This window comes from Ochotona princeps, chromosome 13 (genome assembly GCF_030435755.1).
Source record: "Ochotona princeps isolate mOchPri1 chromosome 13, mOchPri1.hap1, whole genome shotgun sequence".
Classification (NCBI taxonomy): Eukaryota; Metazoa; Chordata; class Mammalia; order Lagomorpha; family Ochotonidae; genus Ochotona; species Ochotona princeps.
Genome location: NC_080844.1, coordinates 57,674,725 through 57,696,848, shown reverse-complemented (window position 1 = coordinate 57,696,848; position 22,124 = coordinate 57,674,725). Strand labels below are relative to the sequence as shown.

At 35.1% G+C, this 22,124-nt stretch overlaps 1 protein-coding gene across 2 annotated transcripts in view; it reads right to left on the bottom strand.

Moving 5' to 3' along the window:
• Positions 1–22,124, bottom strand: part of ATRNL1 (attractin like 1) — a 558,159-nt gene that overhangs the window by 291,366 nt on the left and 244,669 nt on the right. For both annotated transcript variants that reach the window (XR_009246557.1, XM_058671950.1), the window contains one exon: positions 20,661–20,739. Coding sequence is in view for 1 of the 2 variants with exons in the window: in XM_058671950.1 (XP_058527933.1) it covers positions 20,661–20,739 (79 nt within the window). In the remaining variant the exon portion in view is untranslated. The remainder of the gene's footprint in view (positions 1–20,660; positions 20,740–22,124) is intronic.

Genomic DNA, 22,124 nt, shown 5'->3' with positions numbered 1-22,124 from the left:
CAGCTTAGCAGATGGACTTAAGGGTAATGACCATTTGTTCCTCTTGGGGTTACATTTGGTTGGATTATGATTGGTTGAATTGCCATATGGACTTGTGATTTGCTATTTCTAGTGTTCTCTATTATCACCAAGCTTGGTTAATAAAGACTCCTTAATAAACCTTTGACATGTCTGGTGTGTTATCACTCACACCCCGTAACAACAGTATACAAAGCAATCTACTATACAAAACAATTCGATATCATGTCAATCAAAATCTCACAAAAAATCTTCAGAGAACCAGAATATCAATCTGAAACTTCAAATGAAAACAGAAAAGATCCCAAATAGCTAAAGCAATCCTAAGTGATTAAAAAAATGTAAGAAACAATTCAATACCAACTTTCAAGACATTATACAGGTCTCTTATATTCAAAACAATCTACTAGTAACACAAAAATAGACCTGTGGGCGAAAGGACAGAATAAACTCATCCCCACCCCAAAACCAATCTTTATCAAACAAGCTGAACTTATCCACTACAAGAAGCAGCGTTTCTCCAAAAAACAGTTCTGGGAAAACTGAATTTCCAAATGCAGAATTTTGAGTCAAGATCCCTACCCAGCAGCATACACAAGAACCAACTCATAATACATCAAGAAATGGAAAACAAGACATGATATCATAAAATTAGTATAGGAAAGCACAAGGGAAATAGTGCAAGACATTGGCCTAATCATATACTCCTTGTATAAGAACTCAGAAGCATAGGTAACACAAGCGAAAATAGATACATGTTATTACATAAAGCCAGGAATCTTCTGCATAAGGAGGGAAATATTTGTAAACTACACAGCTAAGAAGGGATTGCCATCTATAATATAAGGGACCCAAGAAACTCAACAACAACAAAAATCCAGTTAAGAAATATGCAAACTATATGAACACACATTTTTCAAAGAATAAAGTACAAATGGTCAGCAGACACATGAAAAGTGCTGAAGATCCCTTGAAATAAAGGAAATACAAACAAAGGTGACAATATTGTATGTTCCCACTTCATTTACTGCCTCAATATGTTTAAAAAATGCTGTGAAGATTGGATAGAAAATTTTAATTTAATAAACTGTCATAGGAATATAAATTGGTACAACCATCTCCATAGAAAACAGTATAGGGATTCCCAGAAAACAGAACAGATGCACCATCGGACCCAGAGTATCACTCCTGGAAATACACTAAAAACAAATGTATATATGTATATACATACATATATATATATATATACATACATATATTTGTTTTTATATATATGTTTTATATATATATAAAATCAAACATATATATAATCAAAATGTGAAAAATCTAGCGGTAACTCCATCTTATAGTAGCTCAATTCAAAATAACAAAGGTATAGAATCAACGTATACGTCTATCAACTGATAATTACATTTTAAAATGTGGTATAGATCCATGGAGGATTATTAATCAGACAAAACAAAACAAAAAGAATGAAAGCTTCACTTCTGGAACAAAATGGATGGAACTAGAGATTATTATGCAAAATCAAATAAGCAAGAACCAGAAAGGCAAATATCACAGCTTCTCTTACTAGAGAAGTTAATAAAATTTTTGCAAATGGCATGCAATTTCATATTTAGTTATAAAATTGCTTCAATGAAATATGATGTCCACATTCATGCAACTGTAACAAAACTGAAAAAAATACAAAAAAGTGTACTTAGCAATTCAACAAAAACTTCATTAATAAAAATCTCAAGATATAAAAGATACCAAATGTACAAAACAAAAGCCATAAGCTGAATATTATAGCAATGGAACAAAAATTCAACAGAGGAGTTCAAATAGATGCAACTAGAAGGAATTAACTATAACATTTTTTCTCATATTTGCTCCAAAATGAATTCGTATTCTGTGATTTTTTATATAGTTCCCTTTGGTGTATATATGTGTGGGTATTTATAGAGGGAAAGAAAGGGAGAGGAGAGAAAGGGAAGAAATGCAGAAAAGGAGAAGGGGAGAGACAGAGACAGAATGTGGACTATTTGGTCTGAAGAAAGGAAATATCAGCACCTGTGGACACATAGATGAACCAGAGGATGCTATTGTAAGTGAAATAAACCAAACACAGAAAGACAAATACTACGTAGTCTGATTTCCACGTACATCTTAAAAAGCATTACGTACATAGAAGCAGAAAGTACAATGGTAGTGACAAAACACAAGGAAGGAGTTAGAGGAAACGGGTCAAATGCTACAAAGTTTTAAATGACATACAAATATGTAAATAAAAAAGTATTTGCAAAAAATGTAGCTGTTGCAAATTGTTGTCATTAGTATGCAAAAAGAGAAAGGTTTCTAATACTTAGAAAACATTAACCAGAATGGCGAATGGCTATGTGATAAACAATGAGAATAAAGCACATTATAAAACAAGTTGGAAAATACTCCAGATGTCAACAATACTAAAATTTTAGAAACTCAAATAATAAATGCAACAATGTAGATAGAGTTTGTTTTTCAACTTAATCCTATCTAGAGCAGAATTGTGGCACTATTTGATGCTTCCCTGACAATGAACATGAGCATCCTTAATTCAATGCATTCTGTTTTAAAGGTTTTACTGCCCACATAATTGCTCAGATCCCAGTTCCAGCTTAGTAAACAAATGTCTTGAAAGAATACTTCATTAACAGAACGTATTTTCTAAAGATCAAAACTAAGTGGGAAAAAGATAAATATTTATCATATGCTCCATCTAAACCACTTTTCAAAATGTTATATATATATATATATTTTTTTTACTTCGTTTTATGACACGGTTTCATGGGCTCTGGGCTTCCCCTAACCCCTCCCCCCATGTTGGATTCCTCCACATTGTTGCAGTAGTACAGTTCATATCCATGAACTGTCATGATTCCTTCACTGCGAGCAGGAACCATGCATGGAGTCCAGCCTCTCATTGTCCAGATAATTTCAACTGTTTCCTTGGGAGACCATCCTTGGTCTGAAAGTAGAGCTGGCAGAACATCATCCCCTCCAATGAAAAGCCACAACATAACATCAACAACAAATTACAACATTATGGAGTTAATTGACATGGTACTGAGTGACCAATATGTTAGAAAATGCAAATTCTTAACCATATCCTGTGACTACTTCATTGACATTTCAATTTTAGTTTATAGACAACTGGCTGCTATACAGCTTAAAATGGTTATAGGGTACTATTCAGCTGTCTCATTTCTATTTTCATTTTTATATTTAGCAGTTTATACTATTGAAGCATGTTTACTGAACTTGGCCAATTTCAGGATAGTCCAAACCGCCTTATACCTCTAACTAGGCAAATACATATACATAATACCTCTATATAAACTAAGATAACTACTTTCTGAACAATTACTGTTTTCAATATTTACGGGAGCCTGTTTCCCCATTTCATTCCTGCTTGTCACAATTTCTCTATCAAACACAGAAGTATTTTCTCAGATTCATCTTTCAACTCCTCTTAACCACATACAGACATCTATTATTCAATACTTTGAAAACAATGGGTAATTTTACATCTGTCAGAGTTTTCCAGTGGAATCATCTAAACGCACATTGATATTTTATAGTGCCCCAACCAATTTCTCCATCAATCACAAGTGCACTCATTCTTAATTGTGCTTCCCCTTCACCACCTCTTAGCCCTCACCTCAACTCGTCTGTGTGGTGAGACTTCTTCTAGTCAAGTCCCTCCACCTGGTGGCAGAATTGAGCATTTGATATGTACCCATCATTGTTCCCTGAGTTGTGAGCTCCACAAGGGCATTGTAACAAATCGCAATAAACAATTAAAAAAAAAAAAACAGGAAAATAGTATTCAGCATTCAACCAGTCCTAGCTTTAAATGATTTTATTTAATCAATTTTAAAATTTAGACATTCATTCGAGACTATCCTCTGGAAACCTAAACTTGTAAACACAACTGTTTTTAATTCCAACTATCTACATGAACTTTCTCAAACATTGTTCAGGCATCTCAAACTCATCAAGACAAATAGTCTGTAACTCTTTCATCACACTTTTTTTCATATTCTCATCACTTCAGGTCATAGTACTACCATGTACCCAGTTGCTTTAAGCAAAACCCTAGGTCATAGGATGAAAACCAATTTTTCATCCTCACATATTATATCTGATCTATATTTTGTCTCCAAAACACTATCACCCATCTGCTCCAAATCACTGTAATTTCTGAGGTCACTTCCAGTTTGCTCTAGTTCTGCTCTTAATTCCGTAAGACTTCTTCCCCAAACTCTGATTAGAATTATCTGGTTTTCTTTTACATTGTTATCATTATTGTAATGAAATAAATATACTACTAAAGTCACCATAATATACAATAATGAATTTCAGTAGAGACTATGCAACTATCTTTAATCATATTTTATAACATTTCCATCACCCCCAGAAAGCAGTGTCTTTCCATGCGCAGCAGTCCTCATCCTAACTTTCACCTTAACATTCCATCCTACACACAGTATTTTCCTTTTTATATTCTGTACAAACAGAATCACAAACATATGGTATTTTGGGTGTGGCTTCATTTACTTATTCCGCCTAGTTTATCCCTCATCTTGTAGATGCAAATTTGGATTGTTTCCAAGTTTTTGGCCATTGTGAATAATGCTGTTATTAATATTCACATACACATCTTTCGGTAGACCAGCAGTTTCATTTCTTGAGAGGATACAAAGAAGCGAAATCACTGGGTTGTGTAGCAATTCTATATTTAACATATTAAAAACTGATGAACTTTTCCAGAGAGGTGCTCCATTTCATTAATAATGCATGTCTCTCCCATCTGTCCCCAAGCCGTTATTACCTGCCACTCACGTGACGAATGAAACTCAGCTTCAGCATTATTCACTGCTGGCCACTGTGGCCATCTGGGGAGCAAACCAGTAGACTAAAGATCTCGCACTACATCTAAGTCTGTTTTTCTTTCAAATAAATACATAAATATTTTAAAAAGAACTGTCTGTTAAATGTATCATTGTATTACTTTATAAATAATAGAATTTTATGATATTTTATAATTAATAGGCATTGAAATGATACGAATAGGAAACTGATCATCACAGAGCCAACATTTCCAAAAAAGATATTTTAAATCCTAATTATAGCAATTAGTATATCAACAATCTACTTTTCTATAAATTGATTATAAAATATAATAAATAAGTACACTATAATTCATAATTATGTCAAATATTATATTAAGTTAACTTGATGGAAAAAATATTGTAAGACATCAATATTCACACCAATGTGATGGTGTTTCACAGCTGAAGAAATCATAGAGCATACGACAAAGACCAGAGCAGCACAGGAATGTAGGATGTAGTGATAAGACCATGTAGAAACAATAGGGGTAAAGTAAGTTGCCAGTAAATTGTGTTGCAACAACCTGATACCTCATCTGGGAAAAAGCTGAATCAAATGTTTAACTATTAAAGATTGTAAGAGATGATGCATCCCTGTTTCCATGAATAGGGAGCACAATCTATTTTTTCACAACTTTACATCTGAGCTGGTCTAACACTACTCTTCCCCTTATAATACAGTGGGGGCGAGTCTAGGAAACTTGTAGGCCGAGATTTGAGAAGACTAATATTTACACTTACCTCCTCTTCAAGCTCAGCTGCCAAATCATAAGAAAAACTAGCAGTCACACAGCTATGCTTGCAGGTAGAAAAACTGAAGAAGTGAGCGTACAGCCCCAGCCAAACCCTGGGCCAAGGGCCAGCCTGCAAGTGTGGCAGCCTCAGAGATTGTCCCACCCCACTGAAGCTGTGCCAGCTCATGTCATTTACAGCAGAGATGAGCTCTCTCTACAAACACTGTCCCAATATGAGCAAACAAGTGATCTTTTTTTTTTTTTTAACATTTTAAGCTATTCTGTGAAACAACTTAGTGGCTTAAAGTAACATTACATTCCTCTAAAATATTCTACATGTTAAACTAGCAAGTGCTGCCTCATGTGGTGTCAGCTTGGGTGCTGGGTTGGCTGCAACCCACTGAAGGCTCAAGTAAAAGCTCATGGGACTACGAGGCCCAGCACATCTCAACACCACGTCATCAGAACGCCCGAACACTGTTTGCCTCTTCCTGATTCATAGTATATAGTGGCTAGGTTCCTAGCAGGAACCGATAGGAAACTCAATTTCAAATTCTAGGAGCCACAAAGGGAAGCATCAGAAAACTGCCTATATTAACCTTATCCATATGTTTGCTTTGGTCCAACTGTGTGTCTCCTCCACCTCAAATTCATGAGTTGCAATCTAAACTCCTAGTGATGGTGCTCAGACGGGGATCCTTATGGGAGATTAGATGATGGAGCCAAGAGACCTCAAGGTTTGGAGGGTGTCCTCTCTATAAATGAGATTTCAGAGAGCTACATACTCTCTTCCATAAGATATTGCTAGTGGATACCATCTGTGAGCCAAGAAAACAGGCCCTAAAACACACCAAATACACCAGCATCCTGTGTCAGATTCCCAGACCACAAACTGCAAAATACACATCACAATTATTGGCAATTTGGTATGGTAGCAAGAACAAAGTCATTGTTCTTAAAAAGTAAATGAAAAATGAAACGGCAAACTGGAAAAATACTTTTAACTCACGCCACACAACAGGCTAATCTTAATAGGAAAAGAGGCTGTCTAGATAAAACTTTTTTTAAAAAATCAATACTATAAAAACATCAACATTCTAATAGAAAAACAGACATCTGATATGAAAGATTCACAGAAAAAGATCCCTCAAACAGACAAAGATGCACTTGATCATATCATCAATAGATTTATGCTATAACTATACCTGTACTCATACTAAATGAACTGTGCACACATTTTCAAAGATTGAAAAAATAAAGAGTCTGTTATCAGGGGCTAAATAAATGAATATACAGTCATCCTGTTAAACACTATGCACTTCAGAAATAGCAGTAAAGAAGGGCTGCGGTGGGAAGATACCAGGTTATATCGTCAAATGACAACACTGACATGCAGTAAAAGGTATATACCATATTTCTTCAATTCTAAGATGTGATATTTTTCACACTTTAGTATCTCTGACATTGCAATGCACTTTATAATCAATGTCATGTCACTGGCTAATTGCTAACATTTTTCCTCCCTTACCAAGTACAGAAAAAATATTGTGCATTATACTGCTTGATTCTCAGATTTTATGAAATCTGGAAATAGATTATCTTTGTGTAAGCAACCAGAAGATTACATATTTGAACATGCTGAAACTTGCACATAGGAAATCTGAAAGGTTAGGTAAGAAATAAGTGTTTACCTAATGGCATAAGAGGTGAAAGGCAAAAGGAAATTAAGGATAGATGTGAAATTTCTGAACATATAAAAAATTAATTCCTATACTGATGTTAGTGCATCACTTACTTCAAAATCAAATGAAAATAAAGCCTGAAAATCCAAAGTGAGGTCACTCACCAAATTACATTCTCGCTAATATAAAACTGGAGTACTGCTAGTTCTGGAACTTGCTGACAGCTTTACATATAGATTCTAAATTCTCACACAGAAATTTAGAGTAACATCTAGTTCCTATAGACAGGAATGTTTATGCTTTATAATTAATATCAACTGGTAAGACTGCTACTAAAGTGATGGCGGTGGTATTTTAAAATCTTTAATAACACAAAATGCCAGAACACAGTTTTTGTAATTGGACAACCTATCTTGAATTGAAATGCTCTTTTTTTTTCTCAGTAGTCTTTTATTCAGATTATTAAGTTTACTCTCCATATTAAATTTTTGGTATAAAAAAGACAAAGTAAATTAGAAAGTATTCTGTCTCTTGTGAACTTCAATATTGAGAAAAGACTTACAATATCCTCTTTTTTCTCTAGCTGAAATGACACATATCACAATTTAATAGTCTGCACAAAGTGTGCTGGCCACTTACTATGTATGACAATAACCTCTGCCAGACATGATTCTATGTACTCACATTTATAAAAAGTTATTCGACTGTTATCATTAACTGCCAGCTTTCAGTATCAAAGTCACCTTCATTTGAAATCCAACAAACATTTATCTTTAGAAAAACAAAAAGTAACTCTATGCACAGCAATGAGGCATATTAAGTAAAGTAACAACTAGATAAAGGAAGTTAATTCTCAAGCTGCCACCAAACATTTCACTCATCAGGTAGCAAGATTACAAAGGTTTTATAAAGGTTAAAAAACAAGATCACAGACACTGCGATCATAACTTAAAATGCATTATTCTCCTCCCCAACATTTTCGGGAAATTTTAATTGGTTTTCATTATCTTAATTAAACTAACTGCCATTAAGATAGATACAACTTGTTTTGTAATGAGCAGGCAATTGGCTAATTAGGACATAGAAAAAAAAAGAACACAGAAACAAATGAGTAAATGGTAATAAAATAAAGAAAAATGCATCACACCATTGGTCAAAAATGTACACCTTTGCATGAAATTTGAATCAGCACATGTTAAAAATTCTACATAGAAAATTGATAGAAACTATTAATAAATACATGAAAATGCAATGAATCTTAATAATTCTTATTTTCTAATAGTTTTCCACATGCATGACATCCATTAAGACATTATTTGATATATACTTTTACTTAATATGATTCCAGCAAAATTAAATGGAAAGCAAATTTCAATAGGCAAACCTTAATCCTAGTTAATTTTCACAGGAAAAAATGAAATGCATTTTCATCTAAAAAGTTATTCCAGTATATCTCAAGTAATACTTAAAATACAACAGCTCATATTTAAGAACAGCAATCTAAAAAAGTGTTTGCCTTAATTTATACAGTATTAAGGCAACTAAACAGATTTGGGATATTAATAGTCTAGATAATAATACCTAATCAAATAAGTTTCAAATCACCACAAGGTTCTATATTTTAACCTTCTTCTAAAAAACTATGAAATCGTCAGTTTTAAAACTAAAAGCAACAAACTTGTTTGCCTAATACTGAGCAGTTGCTTGCTAAGCAATGCAAGTCCAGCAAACAGAAGGTTTTTGAGAAATACTTTTGGTATTGCCTGGCTAGGCATTTACCACCTCTTCCTTCACACTGAGTTGCAGTTTCCAAGAATGAATGTATGATTCACCAATGACTGTAACATTAGTTGATTATTAAAGTGTTGATGCCAACAATTTATTGGGCAATCTCCTGAGGATTGTGTCTGAGAAAAATACCTTCAGACACAATCAATTTCACTTGCCTCAGTATATCTTACTCTAGTAATGCATACATTAGCTTATAATAACCTAGTCAACACAATACAGTAAAAGCAGCATTATTTCCACATATTTCCACATTTAAGAAAAAATGCAACCTCTAAGTACTTTGACAGTTTCACTTGCTTCAACTGATTAATAACCTACAGTAGTCCAGAGATTTCCATTTAGCTTCCTTATACTCCATCCAAACTCCTCAAATATTCCATGATATCAGTAGTCATCAATTACCACACAACTGTCCCAAAGAAAAACTGTATTTTAATTAGATTTCACATTTCAAAGCATTTTGTATATATAATACAATTCCCTGTAACTTGCCCTTTAAAGCAGAATAGCCAAAGATATACACACATTATTAATTATCCAAAGGAAGTCAAGTTTGTTTACTGCTTAATTTATGCTAGCTCAACTGCTAGGCAAATATTTATTGTGATAAATATGACACATCTATTTGAGAAGTGTTTCAGATGAAATAAGTTAACACACAACCAGCTTCTAAGGATAGCAAATTTCTCTAACTTCGATTACAGAACTGTTTAAAGTATTATATGTGGGTTTTGAAAGTCAAAGTTAATGTTGCAGACGCAGGCTTCATTGGAGTACAAAAGGTTAGCACTTTAAGAGGAACTCAAGGAGAAATAAGCTACTATTTTCTCCAAGGCACTTTTGAAGAATCAGTCCAAGCAGGGTCTTGCTAACCAGTATGGTAACTTAAAATTTTTATGGAAATACACGGTTACACTACTAGAAATTATGATGGAAGGTCACGATTAAAAACACAGTCAAAATGGAATTTTCTAAAAATATATAAAAATGTTTTATGCTTTATATTATACTTTTACGTATTTTGCTTGAAGCTATCAACCATCTGTAGATGTTATATTTATATGCAGAGTGCTTCAAACAACTATTAGTTGGAGACTCTGTACTTTAAAGCTAATATAAGTCAATTTCGAAAGCAAGAATACAGGGTCGAAGTGGTAAACAGTATTTTCTCCAGAAGAACTAGGTGCAAGAGCAGCACTTGAGTGCTATAAATCAGAACCATTTTTCAACACAACAATATGCTATCAAAGTATAATGGGATAGGATGAGGAGGCAGAGAGGCAGAGGAAAATTCCTGGATCTACAAAACTGTATCATGGAAAAAATAACAATAAAGAAATAAATAAAAAGAAAAAAATGTCATTTCTTGCACAGGTACAAAGTTGATATTCAAAAAAGCAAACTATATGAAGCAAACCATTTATTTTCAACTGTGTTGTGGAAAACTGTACTCTGAAAATGAACAAATTTTAATAACAATTTAACAAATTTATTTGCATTCTATTTTTTCTAGATTTAAATACAAACATGCAAGAAATCTGTACCTATATAAGGACATGGAGTGTTTTCAATAATTAAAACATGCTCTTAGTTGTAACAAAGCATGTGCCATAATTGAATTCATTTTTTTTGTGAGTGATAATCCCTCTGTGTTAGAATATCTGATGAAACACACTGTGTATCCTCACAAGAAAAGGATGCTTAGGTTACATTATAAATCACCAGTTGGGATTTTGAATCTGTTCAATCACAGAATTTCTTTGAAATTCTCTGTATACTTTCAGGCATTTGAATTCTGAAATATGGAAAACTCAGTTTTAAACCACACTTTCCTTCTCTGTTACTTGTAAGATATCAATATTGCCCTCAATTCTCTAAATTTCTTACATAGGTAAAAGGAAAATATAATATTTTACTAGAAAGTTTAAGAAGTGTGTGTGTGTGTATATTTATATATATATAAAATCTTTTCACTGATTCACTCTCCAAATGGCCATAATGTCCAGAGCTGAGCTGATCGATAGCCAGGAGCCAAGAGCTTCTGCCCAGTCTTCCCCGTGGATGCAAGGTTCCAAAACTTTGGGTCACCCCCGACTGTTTTCCCAGGCCACATGCAGGGAGCTGGATGGGAAGTGGAGCATCTGGGACATGAACCAGCACCCATATGGGATCCCATACAAGGCAAGGACTTTAGCCACTAGGCTACTGTACTGGGCCCTGACCTGGGCTTAAAAAAAAGATTATATATTTGAAAGAGAGAGTTAAAGAAATAGAGAGACAGATCTTTCATCTTGTGGTTGCTTCCCTACATGGCTGCAAAGGCTGCAGTTTGAGCTGAGTGGGGACAAAGACAGGAGCTTTCTCCAGGTCACCCACATGGGTGCAGGGTCCCAAGGCTTTGGGCCATCCTCTACTGCTTTCCCAGGCCAGAAACAGGGAGCTGGATGGGAAGCAGAGCAGCCAGGATATGGACTGGTGCCCACATGGCATCCTGGCAAATGTAAACTGAGGATTACTTTGCTTATTTAATGGGCTGATTTATTCACTACTTTATTTGTCTAAAATTGCGCCTGTGACAATAATTATTTCATATATTGATTGATTGAAGAAAAACTGCTTCAGAGAGTACATTTTTGTCTATATCATTCTTGGTTTTCAGTTACATAATATCACACTGTATGAAAAAAATTCAGAATCAAGAATCATTTTGAATGAAAAATAAGCTTCATATAAAACAATCCTTTCATAAAGACTTAATTAATTTCTTTCAAAAATGGAGGGAGGTAGGTATTTCTAGAACATATGCTTAGAAACGTACTACTTATGAGAATCAAGATGGTGGAATAGGAAAAGGACATATTTGAACAGAGAACCATCAGCCAGGGTGAGACAGAGAAGGCACATTCCAGAAAATAAGAGGACAGGCCGATGGCAGAGCACCCGGAGACAGACACGGGAGAGCAGCAGAAACAACGGTATGGTATTGTGACCAGATGACCCAGTGGCAGTCCCTGAGCAGCAGTCAGCGAGCAGCAATCTGAACTCCACCAAGGCCAGAGCTCCACCAGCGACCAGACTGGGAATTCACCAAGAGCTCAGCAGGTGAACGCAGCCAAAGGACCGACCGCCTGTCCTGCTGATTTGCTTCATTCAAAAAGGAGCAGAGACAGAACAGTAGATCCCAATAAGTGGTGAAGGAAGACGGTGGAACTCACAGCCCAGACACCCGCCAGAGACAAAATAAGTGTCATTTCGTGTTGGGAGGCAAAGGTTGTGGGACAGGACTGAGCGTACACTCAGTTTGGAATGAATTCATTTCTGGCTCAGTGAGTTGCACTGACGTGGCAAACTACAGTTCCATACAAAATAGGTCCGGTTACCCTCAGACCTAATGACCAGCAGATCCAGATCTCTGCAAGTGGCATATCAGGCACCATTTTGTACACTGCAGGGGCAACAGTGAGCTGCACGTATGCTGAGCTGGGAATGAACTCAATGAGCTCAGTGCATTGCACCAGTCCCAGAGGCAAAATACTGACTTTTGCATCCTATGGGTCAAAATAGGTCCTATTGGCCCTCAGACTGAACAGACAGGAGGTTCCAGCTAGATCAGCACAACCAACAACCTAGTTATTTAGGACACCTGGTGTCTCCCTAATCCTGAGAACTGCTTGAACTGGAAGTGGGGAAAAGGTTGTACAGACAACAATGCAACCATAGCACAGGATCACAGGAGATAGAATGATGAGCCAGGAACTGGGGCTTTGGTGCCCGTGGTGGTAGCCTAACTCAAGTTGCCAGGTCTGAAACTAACTGGAGGGAGTGGCACAAAGTACTATAAACAAAGAACTGGGTAACAACCGCAATAAGTAAAATTGAACTGTGAACCTGTGGGTGACACAGCTTAGAAACCTGCCCCAAGTAGAAGAATCTGATAACCAGAAGTACAATGACCAAGAGCAAAAGAGACAGAAGAACAATGAATATTTCTGAAGACTCTCTTGCAAAGGATCAAAAGCCCTTGGCAACCTCAGAGTTAACTGAGGAAGACATCAAGAAAATGGGGGATACAGAATTCAGAAAACTCATTATAAAGCTTTTTATCAAGAACAAGAAGCACATACAGGAGTTCAAGGAATTTAAACAATATGTCACACAGCAAATAGCAACACTGAAATATATAATAAAATATTTAGGTGCACTTTTCATATTGTATATCTACAAAAATAATTCAAATGATTATTGGATTTTGAGAATTTTAAAAAATTAATTCTATACGTAACTATGTAACAGTAAACATTCCCTTCAACTACTTATCTCACCTCCAGGAAATTTTTTGATATACTTTAATCCCATAAATCCAAATGCTCCTCTGAGAACAGTACACACATGCACACACTTGAGGATCATTACTGAAATAGTTTAAAGCTATGAATTCATAATGGGGTCCATGTTTTTCTCCTTATAGCCTCACATTTTATCAATGTGCCTGGAATATTATAAGAAGTTAATTCATCTTTGGTGAGCAAAATGTAAGCAATACAATAACACAATCTTCAGGAACAGGTTTAAAACAAAGAACCATTAACACTAAAATCACATATTTTATAATTTTAATTGTAGAGATATTACATACCTTAAGTGTATTCAACAGGATTTAAGCTTTTCAGGGCTATTTTGAATGCTATCGATCTTGTAAGTTCTTTCTCTGCCACAGCACTGTTTGTATATACAAAGGCTATTGAGATTTGCTCTATATATCCTGCAAATTTACCTAACTGCTACAAGTTCCCATACTCCCCCAGAGAGGTCAATATATAAGATCATGCCATCTACAAACAGGGTCATATGACTTCCTCCTCTCTGGTATGTAAACCTTTGAGTTCCCTTCTAATACCTCTTGCTAAAATTTCCAGAACTATAGCAGATCGCAATGGAGAAAGTAGGCACCATGTCCAGTTACAGATCCTTCTGGAAGTGCTTCCAACTTTTCCCACTTGATACAAGGCTGTAATCAGCTTGACATGTTTTGTCTTGATTGTATTAAGGAATGCTCCTTCTACACAACATTAGCTAAAGGTTTTTTTAGCAATAAAATATGATGCATTTTATCAAAATGTTTTCTCTGCATTCATTGAAATGATGTTTTTTATCCTATGTTTCTTAATGTGATTTATCCATTTATTGATGTGCATTTCTTAAAACATTCCCATATATAGCTAAAGCAATCTGTTTTTAACTCTTTATGTTTATGATACAGTTCCATAGTTCAGGGATTTCCCTCACACCTCCCCATTTCTCAAACAACAGCAAAGCTGGAGGTATCACAAAAACTCATTTCAAGACATCCTACAGAGTAATTAAAATCAAAACAGCCTATTGCTGGCAAACAAACAAACAAAAAACAAAACAGGCAATGCAAACCAAAGAACAGAACAGAAACCCCGAAATCCTATCCATGCATCTACAGCAAACTAATTTGACACAAGCCAACTAAAATAAATCCCTGGAGAAACAATACTCTTCATAGCTGGTGCTGTGAGAACTGGATCTACATGCTCAGAAGCATGAAACAAGCCTCCTTACACCAAGCTAACAGCAAACACTGAAAAGTGAAGAAGCAACAGACAAAATTAAAGAGATTACTTATAAACTATGCAACTGACTGAGGATACATGCTCTATGAAGAACTCAAGAAACTCAACAACAAAACAACCCGGTTAAGAAATGTGCAAATACATATGGCCAACAGACACGTTAAAGATGTTCAATATCGAGGCCCAGTGCAGTGACCTAGGGGTTGAAGCGCCGGGAACCCTTATGGATGCCGGTTCTAATCCTGGCAGCTCCACTTCCCATCCAGCTCCCTGCTTGTGGCCTGGGAAAGCAGAAAATGACAGCCCAAAGCCTTGGTACCCTGCACACACGTGGGAGACCCAGAAGAGGCTCTGGGTTCCTGGCTTCAGTTTTGCACAGTTCTGGCTGCTGCAGCTGCTTGAGGAGTGAATAAATGGACAGAAGATTTTCCTCTGTCTCTCCTCCTTTCTATATATCTGACTTTACAATAAAAATTAAATCAAAAAAATATGTTCAGCATCACTAGCCATTAGGTAAAGAAAAAAAAACCACACACACACACAATGAGGTTCCATCTCAACCCAATCAGGAATGCTAATAGCTCAAAATGAGACATTAATAAATGCAGGTGAGGTTCTGGAGAAAAGTTCCCCTAGTACACTTCTGGTGGGAATTTTGACTAGCATGATCATGATGGAAGAATGTATGGAGATTCCTCCGAAATCTGGAAATAGATCTTCCACATGAAACAGCTACCCCCGACTGGGAATTAACCCAAACAAAATGAAATCAACATATTACCCCTTTGCTTATTGCAACTCAATTCACAACAGTTAAGATATGCAGTCAGCGTAGATATCTACAAATTGATGACTGGATACACAAAGCGCATATGTTGGAACACTATTCTGCCAAGAATCTTGTCTTTCAAGACAAAGTAGACACAACTGAAAACCATCCTGCTTAGTGGAATAGGCCAGTCCCAATCAGAAAATGCATTTTCTCCAATATACAGCACTTTTACATACTACAAAAATACACAAAGAACATCTGATTTGATTATCATTTTTACCCCTCATTCATATTCCAGTGGAACTTCAGTTTTCCTAATTTTCCATGTTGAATATTCTAGTTACTAGCGAACTTAACCTGTGATTATAGAGTGGATTGAAAGAGCATCTTTCCCAAAATTAAAGACAGAAAAGGAAGGAAGGATGGGGATTGAGGGAAGGGAAGCAGGAAGCAGGAAGGAAAGATGGCTATCTTTTGAGAATAGTACCTTTGAAACACATGCAGCATGTAATGTTTAAACATATGTAACAATGATTTTTAAAAACATCTGAAACATTATTTGAAAACGAATTAGAAATACCAAGAAATTCTATAACAACTAAAGTCAAACATATAATCAATAAGTTTTAATTTCTCAACGGGAAATAATATGTTTTAATTACTATCTTCTCCCTGTACTCAATTCCCCTTTGTAAATAAGTTTAGCGTCTAAACCATTTTGAATAGCTCAATTTGTAAAACATGGCTGCATTGTATTAATAACATTTAGGGGAGAACATATTTGCCAAATTTAGCACCTCAGAGAATAATATAAATTATTCACACATGAAATATTATTAATAAAGTATAATTTAGTGATATTATTATTTCTTGTCACCTTTATGGCCATAAAACGATTACGTATATAAAGAAAGAACTAACTAATACCTTGGCCTCTAGACAGTAGTTACTCAAAGCCATGCTCCTTACGTGGTTATTACTTTCATATTTTAAACTCAAACTGTAGCTTGACTCATAAGCTCAAATCTTGGTTTTATGCTTCAAAATTATGAAATGTTTTAAGGAAATAGGGCATCATGAACACAACTTTAATCACTACTTTTCTCCCAGGCACTTTTTATATTGATTTTTAAACATAAAGATAATACACATAAAAGATTAAAACATGATGAAGTTTTCTATTAATATATTTTGCAAATTTTTACTGGCACTTTTTATATTGATTTTTAAACATAAAGATAATACACATAAAAGATTAAAACATGATGAAGTTTTCTATTAATATATTTTGCAAATTTTAAGCAATTAAGTTTAAAAGAACAATTGAAGAAGGCAAAATTGCAGGCGTAAGAAAGTAGTGATTACTCAAAGACACATATTCACTGGTAACAAAATAGATATAAAACAAACCTATCTGGGATCAGCGTGACAACCCAACCAGCTCATCTTCCACCCCGGACGCAGGCCTCCCATATTGGCACTGGCTCAGATCTTGGCCGCTCCTCTTCCCATGCCGCACCCTGCCCATGACCTGAGAAAGCAGTGAACGACGGCCAAGTGCTTTAGGTCCCTGCACCCATGTGGGAGACCCAAAAGAAGCTCCTGGCTCCTGGCCTTGGATCGGCTCAGCTCCAGCCTTCACAGCCATCTGGGGAGTGAACCCACGAGCAGGAGATTGATCTCTCTGTCTTCCCTTATGTCTGTATATCTGCCTTCCTAATAAAGATAAATAAACCTTTAAAAGATAATAATAATCCTGTGTTTTCCTAAAATCTATTGTCTATAGATTTTTTTTTTTGGTCAGACTTAAACAGATATAAATTACAGTTAAATCACTCCAAAAGTATGGGAATAAATATTTTGAAAAAAAAATCCTTGCAGCTAATAACATATGCATAATGTTCTCACAGTTGGATATCAATCATATGATTAACTTAGTCCAAGGAATCATCATAATATCTTGATCTTATAATAGCTAATACACATTAAAACCCAAGGTAAAAATTAAGCATGAAAATATTTCAAGTGATTCCTTGTAATGTACATTATGTGCTTTCAAACATTTCAGTATCACAAAGGATAACTAAAACTGAATTTGCCACGGAAGCTAAATGTTTTCCATACCTCTATAACATGAAGAGGCTATGTAAACAAATTCATCCCTCTAACATACAAAATTTTCACTAATCAATATTCACTTAACACTTCCATTCATGAACACAGCCCAAAAGGAAGCTTTTATCTTCATAACAGGATTACCATAGAAATGAATTTGATGGTGATGTATCAAGTTTAATTGCAAAATTGAAATCCAAAGCAGCTTCATTTTTTCTTTGTGGGGGTGGAGGTTGCTTTAAAGAGCCCTGGCATTCTCAGAGGAATTAGTCAAAAAGTGTAACATTAGGGCCTAGAGGGATAGCCTGGCAGCTAACCGGGATCCCATACAGGCACAGGTTCAAATCCCGGCAGCCCCCTACCCATCCAGCTCTCTGCTTGTGGTCTGAGAAAGCAATTGAGGACGGCCCAAAGACTTGGGATCCAGCACCTGCATGGGAGACCCAGACGAGGCTCCCGGCTTCGGATTAGCTTAGCTCTGGATATTGCGGCCGTTTGGGGAGTCAATCATATAATGGAAGATCTTCCTCTCTGTCTCTCCTCCTCTCTGTATATCTGACTTTCCAATAAAAATAAATCTTTTTTAAAAAACATAATATTAATAATAAACCTTTGATATTAAACTTGTAACATAATATGTGTGTTTATGAGAAACCAAAATTTTGACTATTTGAAAACAATATGCCTAGCTGAAGTAATACCATATATATTTTTAAAGATGTATTTATTTTTATTTCAAAATCAGTTATATAGAGAGGAGGAGAGAGAGAGAGAGAAAGATCTTCCACCCAATGATTCACTCCCCAAGTGGCCACAACAGTCAGAGCTGAGCCAATCCAAAGCCAGGAGCCCGGAGCCTCCTCTGAGTCTCCCACATGGGGGCCGGGGCTGTCCTTGACTCTTTTCCCAGGCCACAAGTGGGCAGTTGGATGGAAAGTGGGGCTGCTGGAACTAGCACTGCTGCCCATATGGGATCCCAGTGCGTGCAAGGCACAGACTTTACCCACTAGGCTACCACACTAGGCCCAATACCATGTATTTTTAAATGTCCAAAGATTAACATTCTGCTCAACTGTCATACACAGAAAATTTCCTAATACAACTGTAACAAAATTAAAGACATTCTAGGAAAGATTCATTTAAGTTATTTTCATGAACTACACAGGCAATTTTTCATTCGACATAGGTAGCATAAAGTCAATGATAGCTAATCTCTTCATGTTTTTCAAAGAGGAAATCATACCTCACATAGATAAGTACTGGGATCCTTTGCTAGCGGGAATGTCATACTTAATCTAATGATTAATACTGAATAAAAACAGGAACACATAAAAACACATTTTACCTCTACTCACATAAGGGCTGTAAATACAATATCATATAAACTACAATTACCTTGGGTAAAAATCTCTGGGGCTGATAATGCTAAAATGAGAAATAATTTTCCAATAATAATAATAATAATAATAATAATAATAATAAAATGTGTGTAGCTTTGAGAAGTGTGGATGAACCAGTTTTACAGGGTTTTTCACACAGAAATACCTGCACTATATCGAGACTACAGCTAACAGATGTAAACCTTTTCAGGGTTCTCTAGTTCCCACACTGGGACGGGATGGTACAAACTTAGCTTCTCAAGAGACAAAGAAATTCAACTCCCCCATTCAGATGCCAGTCCATGGCACATCTGTATGTTGATCTTCTCACTACACTACATTTAGTAGAGTTGCATTTGTAAACATTGGAGATTAGATAACTAAATAGTGCCCAGGACCATGTACTGGGAATGTTCCATCAAGGATGGATCCAGGCTTCTTGGAATGATTTGCTGGTCACTTCCATTATGGAAGACCTATCTGCTGCCTGCCAAGAGATAGTTTCTTCCATATGAATTTTTAATTCTGATGAAATAGATCACCAAAGACAACTAGAAGTATATTTACCTCCACATAAATTCATGTTTCATCAAATATTTACATATTTATATTTAGAGTACTTCCTTGGTGAGACTTTTTCCCCTTAGGACTATCTCTTGTAAAATTACATAGATATTTCACTGTTCATATTCAGACAGAGAGGTGGAGAGGACTAGGATGCACGACTCATCGGAGGTGCTCAAGTTCAAAACTACAGTGCGGCACTGAGCTTTGGTAAGTGCTAAGAGGCAGAAAAATTAAGAAGAGCATGCCATTCATTAGTCCCGAAATAAGATACTCCGCCTTATTTTAAATATTTCAACATGATATTTTTAATGTGAACATTTATACAGATAGAAATGTATTAGGTAATGCAGCAGAAAAATTAAAAATGTAGCATACTAAAACTAATTGAATAGGAATAAAGTGTTTTTTCTATGAACTATAAAATAATATATGTCGAAACTTTGCTACAATTATGACTGTGTTTCGTTGCTTCTGTCAGTTCCTAATGTATCTGCAATATATGCAAAATTTAGCAAATATGTTTACTTGACGTTGTCATCAATTATATTTTGTAAGAATATTAGTTTTTATCAATGTTAGGATGATAAGATAGTTACATAATTAATTGTTATAGAAATCTATTCAATTGATGTGCTATTTAAATATATTTCACTTATCAAGGGGATAAATAACTGATAGTCAACAAATGGAAACAATTCATTACCAAAAAATAAATGTTATAACAAATTTAGAGTCGATAAAATTTTTCCAAAAACAAATATTCCTTGCTTGAATTTTCTTGTAAACGGCACCAGACATTTATGAAACTGCTTCATACAAAACTAAATACTTAGAGATTTTTAGAAATAAGTTGTGCAAGATATTTAATATTTGCATTCACCATAAATTCTAATTTTTTTTTTCAAATTTCGTAACTGATCAGTGTTCCTGATACTAATCAAAATAAAATGACAAAGTTTGCTCTAAAATTTTACAAAACTTTGATGGCTTTGTTCAATATTAATAGGAAAAGTTGATTTTTAAATATGCATTTGAAAAGAACTTGACAAAAAAAATTTGCTTCAAATAAGTATTAAATAACATCAATACCTCTCTCCGTCGAGAAGCCCAACATGTTTGTTTAATCTTCCACACCACAGCAGCCACCAGTAATAAAGATAAAAAACAACTGGAAAATAAAACCAAAACAAATTAAATAACAAACATACTTGAAATATAAAATCAAACTTTAAAAACATATCAAAGAATAAAAATTATGTAGATTTAATCACTCAGTAAAAAATTGAAACATGAAACACATATATGTTTATAATACTTTCTACGTGAAAAAAAAATTCACAGTTTGAAAAAAATTCATATTACTTGATACACAATATGGTCTATGTTTGCACTTTAATGTCAAAAAACATAAATTTACAACTTCACTGGTCTTATAAAGCAACCAAAATCTCCTTAAAACTGCTATTATGATTCATAAAACATGATAATTTTATAAATTCAAATGTTACACATGTTCATTCCTTTTATTATTATGACAACATACACTAGCCACGAGAATTTTCCAGTGCTTCTCAACCTAAAGTGATTTTTGCCTTCTCCTGGGTGTCATTTATCAACATCTACAAACATTTTTAAATGGTATGATTAGGAGAGGGGTGTGACTCACTCCTGCAGGGCAGAGACAACAACACTGCCGAGCATCCTACAATGGACTAGGCCAACAATAAAGAACTGTCACACCAAAACATCAGTATGGCTTATGTTGAGAAACAAAGTGTATACTAATGCTTCAATTAAGACACAGATCAGTTAAAATGCAGCTTAATATATTAAATGAAGGATTATATGCTATGGTAATACATGGTATTTTGTTAGCAGAAATTGAGATTGACCTATCTCAGTAACAGAGACATGAGTACATCTGCTGGATTAATCCTACTCCTATATTATTGTTCATTTCCAATTTTATTGTGCTGTAAGCATGAATTCTGCAATGAAGAGACTTGAATACTATACAAATTTACTAGTCTCAGGCCATTATTAAAGAAAAAAAAAAAGACCTAGTCCTCAATGTCACTAATCACTGTAGTTGTCACGTGAGTCACAAAAAGGCAATTTTTGACAAGCTCCATTTGTTTAAAATAAGTCCTCAGTGTATTTTTCTTATTACCACTGCCTCCTGTTTAGCCGAAGACCTTAGAATCAGTATCAGTGATGGCCATTCTAAACACTGACTCATCTAATTCAACACAATTCAGATGCTGTCCTATATCCTTCACATTAACGACGGAATTTGCTTTATAGAAATACTTCAGATAACATATATCCTTAGCTCAGAGCATAAGAATCCAATGCACAGTATAAAGTCCAATGCTTATAGTCGAACCAAAATGTAAATACACTTAATTTAGACTCAGGCTGTATATTCCTCATCTGTAAGGAGCTCTGAGTTTCTGCATCATTTCATACATGTTATGTTTCTACATTCATGCCCCAATAGTTTACAGATTTTTTCAAGTCAATGATTTTAATCTGCCCAACCACTGATGTGTT